At 34.7% G+C, this 10,883-nt stretch overlaps 1 protein-coding gene across 3 annotated transcripts; it reads right to left on the bottom strand.

The window, feature by feature from the left end:
- Nucleotides 1-211: 211 nt before the first annotated feature.
- On the bottom strand, nt 212-5,021 carry LOC107910642 (2-oxoglutarate and iron-dependent oxygenase domain-containing protein CP2). 3 transcript variants are annotated; one of them, XM_016838571.2, is made up of 9 exons: nt 4,124-5,021; nt 3,771-3,818; nt 3,483-3,659; nt 3,237-3,387; nt 3,028-3,114; nt 2,508-2,632; nt 1,870-1,988; nt 612-723; nt 212-543 (listed from the first exon to the last, which is right to left on the bottom strand). In XM_016838571.2, exons 1-9 carry the CDS (start codon nt 4,421-4,423, stop codon nt 508-510), a joined length of 1,155 nt encoding a protein of 384 aa, XP_016694060.1. In that variant the 5' UTR covers nt 4,424-5,021; the 3' UTR covers nt 212-507. The 3 variants fall into 3 exon arrangements, with proteins under 3 accessions (XP_016694060.1, XP_016694061.1, XP_040944466.1); XM_016838572.2 differs by having other exon boundaries at nt 212-531; nt 4,124-4,916; XM_041088532.1 differs by lacking the exon at nt 212-543 and having other exon boundaries at nt 655-718; nt 4,124-4,917.
- Nucleotides 5,022-10,883: the final 5,862 nt, after the last annotated feature.

The following is a 10,883-nucleotide window of genomic DNA, read 5'->3' as shown; positions in this document are numbered from 1 at the left end:
AGGATGCATGGGATCCTCGTGATGTTAAATGGATAGTAATTTGGCACCATCAAGGTCCAAAACGAGTCCGATATTTACTTCGGGTCACTGTTACTCTTAACAGATAGTGATGCTTGTCCGGTTTGCGATACTACTACTGAAACTGTTCTACAAATACTTACAGATTGCCAGGCTGCTAAAGCTTCGTGGAACAAAGTGGTGAGAAACAATGTAAGCCATAAGTTTTTCAATTATTTCCCTAATGATTGGGTAATTTGGAATGTTCAGAACAAATTGCAGGTTCAATTTGCAGACATTGACTGGCGAAACACACTTATATAGTTCAAGTTCAAGATGCGTATGTACAGCATTGACGTACAATGAAGACAGACACACATGATCATCTTTACCATATCCCAATTTGGCAATGGACCTCGCTAACAACATTACAATGAATATTGCTTGTTCTTTATAACAATGCCACGACTCCCAACTATTTTACAAAATAACTGGTACCGAAAACTGAGTTCAAGTCGCAGGTTTCCCTTCCCTCTTCAGTAATTCCTGATTAAAGTTGAAGTCAAAATTACATAATATTTCCATACAAAAGCAACTGATGAAATTTTTTATACCTGTTTGGTAGCGGCAATTGAGACTCTCTGTCTTTCCTTTTTCTCACGTTGGCACTCTCCACACCAGCTTGAGAAATCTTTCTGATATTTCCTCAGCTCACGGAAGACTGAACTGGAAGAAAATTTTGCATGCAGTTTAAATGGTTGGCCAGAAAAAGAAATGGTCCAATTCACAATACACCCAAATTACACTTTAGGGCAATCAGACCGACATGAACCCCAGTAGTTACACAACTAGGAAAAATTAGTGCATCACATGCTTTAAAACATTGAAAAGCTCTAGTAATCATCCAACAGAAAGTTCAAAGTTTATAGTAACAACAAAGGAACTAAGCAATTAATAAAGTTAAATACAAGACGATTTCATCTCATTAGACTTCCTTGACTAGTTTCGAACAATGCAAGGACAATGCAGTCCAAACTATTTTGGAACAAAACCTTCACTGATGCATATTTAAGGGAATATGGAAAATAAGTCCTAGACAGCTTCAACACTACAATTTTGTTTCCATCAACTTAGATTTGTACCAAATACATAAAACAACATCATAGATATTTCAGCCGCACCATTCTCCAAGGATGCATGTGCCATCTAAATTAAATTTCCAGTCATCCACTTATTTTTTATAGTATTTTAACTCCAAAAACAAGTCTAGATTCTAAACTTAGTCCAACAAATACATTAATGTTCTAAATACTTTGGATTCCCTACGAATTTTTTTGACATTGTTCTTCACATTTCAGTATAAAATACTAAATTAAGATATTTACACGCAAAAGAATGACTAAGTTTCTTTCCAACTTGCAACATATCAACTTTAAGAAAGCCTGACATGATTAGCTATCCCTTTAGAAGATCATTATTAAACCTGTCATTTCTGTTACTAACTCGAAAATCTGAACCAATCAACCAAACCCAACTCAATTTAACCATAAAAATCAACAACCCAAATCCGTACAACCTGAACCTGAAAATGATTCGAACCCAAAATGACTTAAACCAGAAACAACACAATCCTGAAATGACTGGAACCTGAATTGATTCAAACCTTTAATGGCCCAGCCCAAAAAACCCGGACCTCTAACCCGAATGACCCAAAGGCAAAATTTACCCAAACCCAAAACCAACCTGAACCAAAATAACTTGAAAATTCTTAAACATGAATTGACCCTATCCAAAATCAACCTGACATGCCCGATAGACAGGCCTAGTTATTACACTTTGGTGCATTCATAATAATGTGCAAGAGAAATACACCTTCTGCACCACAAAAGTAAGTTGACCCGATGACCAGATGTTGTGGCTCTTGCACCATGCCTATGGCGCCCACGATGAAGAACTGCCCGTCCTGGAACATGAGAATAATCCAAAATTTCCTGTAATGCACAAAAAAAGAGAACATGTTTAGTGCTCGTTTTGTTACAATGACAAATTAACAGCAGAAAAAGTAAACGGTTTTTATCTTCTCCTCAATGAACCAATATCTGCTAACCAATTTAAATACTACGCCTACCCACGTTGTCCAGAAAATTTCAAAATGAATGGGACATCACAATCATTTTTTAACCTATCCGTTATTTCCTATTTTCATTTATAAGAGGAAGGTCCGAAGAAGCATAATAGGCTATCTTGATATTCCCATGATTTCTCGCTTGAAACTTGTACAAATAACTAAATAAAGGGAGGGGAGAGGGGGCAGCGTGTCTGAGATGGTATGGTTCTTGCTGACTTGCTACTACAGTTAATTTTTTATCAAACTGAAACTAAACTTAATCCTAATGCTTTATAGAACATGCAGCTATTATAGCTGAATAATTAAGCCAAAGAAAAGTTAAAATTATTGTGTCTTAAAATGAACAGTAAAAAGGAAAAATTAATCAGAAGGATTAGCATACATCTGACTGGGTTTCTGTATTGACATGTTTATCACACCGAACACCTCGGAAGAACAAGTCCCCACCAGAAAATTGTTTACCCAAGCAAACATTTAAGGTGACTTCTGAATCATCTACATGAAAACCTACAAGCACAGAGCTACAGAAGTTTGTGAAGCTACAACTTTAAGAAGAAGATTTTAAACTGAAAAAGCTCAAGCAGCAAATATGTGATAATATGATGGTATAGTAAACAGGTAGACTAATGGAAGAAGCATCAAAACAGCCAATGCCATAATTTAATAAAGTAATAAGCAAGCATTACAAAGAGAAATTCAGAAAATTATAATGTGCAATACCTTCTGAAGACTCATATTATAGAATCAAAAGAATCATCAGTTTTCATCTATTGTAGCTAATGCTTTAATCTCCCAAGGTTATAAATAGCACAGCTTACATTATAAAATATAAACTTTATCATTCAGAGCCAAATAGAATGGATTTAATTGAAAATTGAACATAGAAAGAAGTTAGAACCTACCAAGCTCAACATCCCTGTTAATTCCATATTCAACAACAAAACCATGATGAGAATCCAGAGTAGATCCACCCACATCAGAAAAGAAAACTGCAGATCATTTTCCAAAAATAATTAAAAGAAAACATATTTCTAGGCTTTAACTCTCAATATGCATATATATATATATATAGTAGCATGCTTTTTCAATCTCATGATGGAAAATTAAATACCTTTGGATATAGGTCGGATAAAGTCCTCCATCAACTTGCCAAGCATGGTTTCCAGACCAAAGTCATCTAAAACAGCACCAAATTTGTTCATTGTGTTCGGTCGCATGATTCTGAATTTTGTCTCGTGGACCCATTTTTCAAAGTTTTCTACCTAAGCAATCAGATCCTGATAAGAAAAATATGAAAACTAAAAAACAAGGAAGTTAAAGTAAAATTTAAAAAAAGAGAAGGCGGCAATGGTATAACCTCAGATAACAACAATTCACAGAAATGGGGCTGAAGCATTTCAAATGTAAAAACTCCTTGAGTAGGTTCAGCCATTATACTTCTAAAACTTTCCTCTTTATTCTCATTAATTGCTTTGAGAAACGAGGGCGCAAAGAAGTTTGTGGCATGCATGGCATACAGTTCCCTATGTAGAGGCTGCAAAATAAGAGTAAAGATAACAGGCATACGTACATATATAAGGCTTATGAAGATGAAAACACCAAACTACAATATATTCCAGACATAAATCAATTTTTAAAACAATACCTGATAGTGTGATATAATCTTTTGCCTGTATTCTCGCTGCTTTTGAACCTGTTAACACTCAATAAAAGAATGTTGTTACAGCCAGCATCGCTTAATTTAAAATCTGCTCCAGGCAAATCATTTTCGATTTCCAGAGATTAAAATTTTAAAATAATAAATATATTCCTCGTACTGCATTGTATTATAAAAGTTCATCAGATCTTCACCTTCCATAACGTAGTAACATATATATAATTTCATAACAACATAAACAACGACGTTACATTTTAAAGGAAAAAGTATCAGGGCCTGAAACAAACATGTACCAATATGAAGCAAAAATAAAGGTAGTAAAAATGAGAAAGGAAGCTTACGCGAGTACGTTCGCCTTCAGGAGAGTAACGAAGAATAATATCGCGCATGTAATGGAGCTTGGAGTCACGAGAGTGGGAGAGCATCAGGGGAGGCAAGTAACGTTCCAGGGAGCTGAACAGAAGCGGACTGAACTCCAAATGCAAACCCTCGTAGCTTTCCGGCTTGTGCTCCGTGTTAGGGTTCAGCCGTAACCGGTGCGTCGTCGCCATGCTCTGCAACAGCGCCATGCCGTTTCCGTTATGACCACCTGTTGGTGGCGTTGGCTGTTGGTTCTCTTTCCTCGTCACTTCTAAAGACATAATTTTCCTTTTCTATATTCTTTTTCAAGATTTGGGTGAAGGCGGAAACGAGCCAAACAGGGAAAACAAAAAGAAATTTGCTATCGAAACAAACAGGGAAAGAAATTCAATTCAAACACTAACCGTAGCAGTTTTTGTAAGTTCAAACAAGCAGGGAAAAAATTCAATTCAAACACTTTCAAACAAATAGAAGAAAGAAAATCAATTCAAAAACTAACAGAGGTTAAAAAAAAACTCATTTTCCAACCATTTCTACCAAAAAAAAAAACGAAAGAACGCAAGATAGAAGAAAAGACTAACGGTGGGTATTTAAAGAAACAAATAAAAGAAAGAAATAGAACAGATAAAAGGAAACGGCTCAAAGCAGGAATTAGCTTTTAGGAGTCTTTTAGAGTTAGGGTTTTTTGGATTTGTGATAGGCAGGCAGGCAGGCGAACTTCCGACTTCCGAGCCTGGAGTTGGAGGGTATTTCAGGTGTTTGGCCTTTGCCTTAATATTTTTCTATTTTTATGCACTTCAATATCTAGGATGCTTCTTTCATTGTAAACTTGAGGGACAATGGCAAAATATTCCCTATATTTTAACAAAAATTTTAATGTGGTACCTGTAGTTTCAAATTTTCCAATGTGGTACTTATCTTTTTTTTTTTCTTCTGTTTATCAGTTTGGCAATGCGGTCTAACGGGATCAACTTTTCTTTGAAATTGACATAGGATTAACGGGATTAAAGAGTGTCACATGTCAATACGACCAAAGAAAAAAGTTCAACAAAATGAAAATAGGACTTGCATTAAATTTTCCCTTTTATTTTTAAGCTCAAAATTATTAAATAAAACATAAATAAAATAAATATATTTTTTATAAAATTCAATCAAATTGTGACATGTGTACTTAAATTTTCATAATTTAATTTCTTAAAAAATAAATTTCAATTTTCTCAACCTAATTCTAATTCTGTTAAAATCATGACGACTTTACCATAAAAAAAATCTATAATAAAATATATTTAATATTTCCGTATTCAATAGTTCACTATCACCAAATGATTGATTCTCATTTTCGAACTTCATTTAATTCGTAAAACATAAATTTAATTTTCGGGTTATTTTCATTTTCATTCTGGAGAAAACCATAATCATTTTCAAATGTTTCTCATTTCTTCATTTTCATCATTTCTATTCATTTATGTTCATTTGATTACCAATGAGAGGATATCATTTACCCACGTCTAGGCTTATGAAATCCACTACTGTGAATGACACTACATACTACAAAAGTCGTACACCCAATGTATCAGCTTTCGATTCCTTATCTTTTCGAACTTAGGCTTTTACTTACATCAAAGTGTACAAGTCACTCATACATAGTCTATCATCCACTCAAGATTTAGGTATGTCACACTATGAATGTCACAACTGAAAAAATCTATAAACGGATTCAAGATCTATTCTTCTTGAGTCCAGTCTGATGTACTATCAGTCCAGTCAATCACATCTATGTCTCTATCTTCTGAGAGTCATCCGCTCCAATGTCCAAGACAAAGTATCTCAATTGGACTAGATAGACGACATATTATTCTTTCAATCGATTTTCTCATTTCTGATTAGACTAAGGGCATGTTTAGGTTCGTTTACTAATATAAATTATTTTTTTGTATTACGATTTGACCACGTAATACCGCTTAGTATTAGTTTAAATATTAGACAACCAATGAGCAACATTTGCTTCTATTTTTTTATGTGCAAAATCCATGTGAGGACAATTATGTAAAATATTAATGTAATTCATGAATAATTTTATTAGCCAATTTGTTTAAAACAATTACAAGTGTACATTTACGTAAATACTACACTTAGGACACCAGATCCAGCAGTCTCCCACTTGCCTTAATGAAGTAGATAAGTCATGTTTCACATTCTTATTCCCCTCTATATGTTTCATAGAGAACTTTCTAGCTAGTAGAGTCTTGATAAAACAAATCCTTGGGGTTTGTCCTCAGATGCAATCTTTGACTACATCCATTATTTCGTTAAACACTACCATCTCCCTTATGATATTATCTATCAATGTGGTTTGTCCTTATGTGGTCTCTTTAGGATTTAGCTATATTTACACTATTATAGTATCATAGTTTTTCCATACCTCATATTTGGCCATTCATAGTGAAGCTAACATGTAACTCTGTTTGATACTTATTCACACTATAGACTCACCGCTTTGGACAAAAGCACAAACTGATGTTGATTTACTCGAATCTCGACACGTTTCTAAGTCAGAATTAGTATATATGATATGAGTAAGATCTCTTTCGGGATACACAAGCATATAATCCCTCTCTTTCGGGATACACAAGCATATAATCCTTCGTAATTTGTAAATACTTGAGTACATTCTTAACTACTTGCCAGTGTCTTAGTCTTGGATTCATCTAATATCAACTTACCAACCCCACTACAAAATAGATATTTGGGCATGTGCATAACATAGCATGCATGAGACTTCCTACTGCTGAAGCACAAGGAACCTTTCTCATGTTCTCTTTTTCTTCCGCTATAAACACAAGGTTAATTTACGTTCTGCTCAAATAAAAAAACTTGATTGCTTAATCAAATCGATAAGTAGGATGCTTACTTAAGTCCATATATGGATCTAAGCAGTTTGCAAACTTTATGCTTGCTTCCTTTAGCTATATATCTGCTGGGTTGCATCATATAAATGCTTTCTTTAAGATAGTCATTCAAAAACGTTATCTTAACATCCATTTGCCAAATCTCGTAATCGAGAGCCGCCGCAATGGATAGCAATATGCTGATTGACTTGAGCATAACAACTTGGGTATAACCTTTTGTTACAAGTCTAGCCTTATAAGTTTTTACTTTTCCATCTGCATTTCCTTTCCTCTTGTAGATCCACTTACACCCTATAGGTTTTATCCCTTTCGGTAAGTCTACAAGTTCCCACACTGAGTTGGAGTCCATAAAATCCATCTCAACTTTCATAGCTATTTTCCAAAGCTTGGATGTCGCACCTCAAGTCTAGCAGATCCAAGATTAAGGCATGTGCTAGTGAATTTAACTATTTAGTGAAGTGAAATATGCCCATTTGCTTCTTCTAGCATATATGTGTGGGCGTATAGTAACTATCGTGTAAGAAAGTGAAGAGTTTATTTCAGGTCATATTGTTATTTAAAGAATACAAATGTGTAAGCATGCTAAGAATTACCATCAAATGTGCAGTACGCCTAGTTTGTCTAATTACTTTGCTACTTAGGTTTTGTAGAGTGATCTGGTTAGGAGTAAACTAAATTAACCGGTCAACTCATAATTATATCAGATTCTCATTTATATTTCTTTCAAAATTTGTAGGCCACTAAGAAGGACAAATTTTGAATTTTGTGACACTTTGCGTGTGAAAAGGGCTCGTGAGAAAGTTCCTTTTTTCTTCAAGATTTCTCTTTGATTCTTTATTTTCTTAAATTTAAATGTTATTCGCTGGTTTCTCTTTGTAACACCTCAAACCCGATCGAGTAGATTTGACCCAAATCTGGTGAGCTATATTAGCCACCAAAGTGACTCTCGTTAACTCTAACCTAACATCTAGCACACCACTTACTTACAAAATATAATATGCTAAGTTATAACACAACAGTAGAAATAATTCAAACACGAAATGCAAAACATGCGAGCTTTAAAATAAACAGAGGATGGGTTCGCATTTACCTAAGCAATAAGTCTCAAGTGTTCGCATAAAGGAAATAAACAATGCACTTAGAGTACATGCAATCAAATATAAAAACACAGGTACTTAAAAAACTTATTGTTAAGGTCTACATACATCAAATAGCATAAGTTCACATAGTAGGATACAACATGATTTGCATAACATACACAATATATGTTCGCACAAAAGCATAAGTTTGTAAGGTAACAACAGTTCGCATGCTTCTTGAGTTCGTGCCTAATCATGCAAAACTTGGTTCGTGTACAATAAGGGCTTTGCAAATAGAGAAATTATTCACACACAAGTGTTTGCATACTATTTAGAGTTTCTATTTTGTAAGATATTCCTATATAAGGTTTCACATGCATATTGGGTCGCTAACATACAGAGTCGTAGAAATTATACTATGCTGTAAGACTGGCATGCATACATGAAGAAATAAGTAAACATCAACGTTATTCATGCTGAGAAGAAATTTGTAACAAAGGTTTAATAGTTCGTAGAACAAAAACAAACTTCAACTTTAAAGAAGTTATTTTAATAACAGAGTCAAATTATGATCAATCTAAATGCACATAAATAAAATAAACCCATCACCTAATTTACAGGTTCACCGATATCTATTCAGGGATGAGCCTCGCCAAGTCACCTACCTTGCCATTGCCATTCGCGACCTACTTACCTGCGAAGTAAGAGAGGAGAGAGTGAGTTCATTGCAAACTTAATGAATAATCAGGAATCGTCGAAGCATTTAAAACAAAAGAAAACTTAGTTAGAAAATTATTTCGCGTGCTAGGTTTGTGGTGAAGATACGAGACCCAGTCTGCAAATCTTGTTTGTCAAAAAACATATAAGTTTGAAATTCGCATATACTTTCTGAAAATTGAATTTGAAAACTTAGCTTTGTGCTTGTTTGAAACAAATCTTATATAGCATGAAACATGCTCACATACATGTCTTATCAAAATGGCTAAGGAACATAAAATATGTTCTCGCACATGTTTTAACACACTTATCTTGTCTGTTGGATATGTAGATATCCTTATAACGCCTCAGAATGACTCATAGAGTCCTTATAACATGTCCCATAAGTGCAGCATGAAGCTAGGCAATCTCTTGTATACCAACATGTCCCAGTGAACAGATCATAGCTCGACATTCTTTTATCTCTCTACATGACTCAGGGCCTCAATGCCTAAAATCAGAAAACTTATAGATGAGTACTCACAATCCTTTCATATACGAATATATCTAACATAAGGGCTCACAAAGGAGCATGTACAAAAACTTATCACATAGAGCTCGCATAGGGAGCTTGCTTGAAAACACTTGTTCATATAAAGCTCACACAAAAGCTTGTAGAAACACAATTTATAAAACCATACTATAAAAACATACTGGAAACATAGGTTCTCTTAGGAGCTCGCACAAAACTTAGCTTTTAAAACATAACTTAAAAACATATATTGAAAATAGAGTTTCAAAACTTGAAACAGGGTTTTGTAGAAAACTTAGTCTTGGAGCTTAGTTTAAAAACAAAGATCTTAAAAATCATAACAGTTCGCACACAAGTTACGAGCCTTGAGCTTTTATACTGAAAAACATTATAGTTAACACACTCATGGCAATTCTTAACCAGTCACAGAAAATTGAGAATTCTAAACAAGCTTGGCTTTGCCTTTATCCTTGTTGGTAGATGGTCCAGCTAGTTCGCAACATACATAAACACACACATAGATTACTTAATCAGGCAAAACTTACCAAATTCACACATGCAAGTGAACCTAGCTTTCTAAACAATCAAACCTAACAAGATAGAGGCTTACCTTGGGTGCTATGAACTTGATTCAGAACAGAGACTTGAGGACAAAATATTCGATGAAAGAATTCTCATGGAATAAGGGTCGTATTTCTAGACCTAAGTGTCCTGAAAATCTTAGTATACTTTACTTAACTTAAGAAAGTTGTTACTTGCACGAAAATTATCCTAGATACATATATCTTTATTTCCTAATTTGAGTCCAACTCTACTTTAACTGGAGAACACTAGTTCGCAACTCAACTTGCCTACCCCCAGTTTAGCAATCAAATTGGTGAACACCAGGTCGAAAAACACACTGGTGAACCCAACTAGCAATGATTCTAGCCAACCCTTTACTGCATTTTTTAGCGTATACTACAACACTGAAACATTGGCAAACACCTTTCTAATACTCTTTTGGTGAACTCCCCAGTTCACTGAAGTACTAGCGAACCCCTAGTTTATCGAAACACTGGCGAACATTCACTTGCGAGATCAAAACTTCTAGGCTCGATCTTTGGATGTTACAACTCTCCCCTACTTAAGATATTTTGTTCTCAAAATGTTCACCTTTAAATAGTTGAAGGTATCGTTTCTTCATTGATTCTTCTATTCCCCAAGTAGCTTCGCTGGTCTTACGATTTTGCCACAACACATTAACTAAAAGAATACTTTTGCTTCGCAAGGCTTTCACCTCATAAGCCACAATCTTCACTTGTTTATTCTCATAAATCAAATAGGGTCACACTTCGATAGCATCTGCTGATACTACATGGGATGGATCTCTATGATATTTACTTAGCATAGGTACATGAAATACATCATGTATTTGATCAAGTTAGTGGGGCAACTTGAGCCGATATGCTACAGGACTAATTCTCTCTACCGCCTCATAAGGACCAATGAATCTTAGAGTTAGCTTCTCTTTTCGTACAAACCT

The sequence above is a fragment of the Gossypium hirsutum genome, chromosome D02 (assembly GCF_007990345.1).
Source record: "Gossypium hirsutum isolate 1008001.06 chromosome D02, Gossypium_hirsutum_v2.1, whole genome shotgun sequence".
In the NCBI taxonomy this organism is placed as follows: Eukaryota; Viridiplantae; Streptophyta; class Magnoliopsida; order Malvales; family Malvaceae; genus Gossypium; species Gossypium hirsutum.
This window is presented reverse-complemented; position numbering and strand designations above follow the sequence as displayed.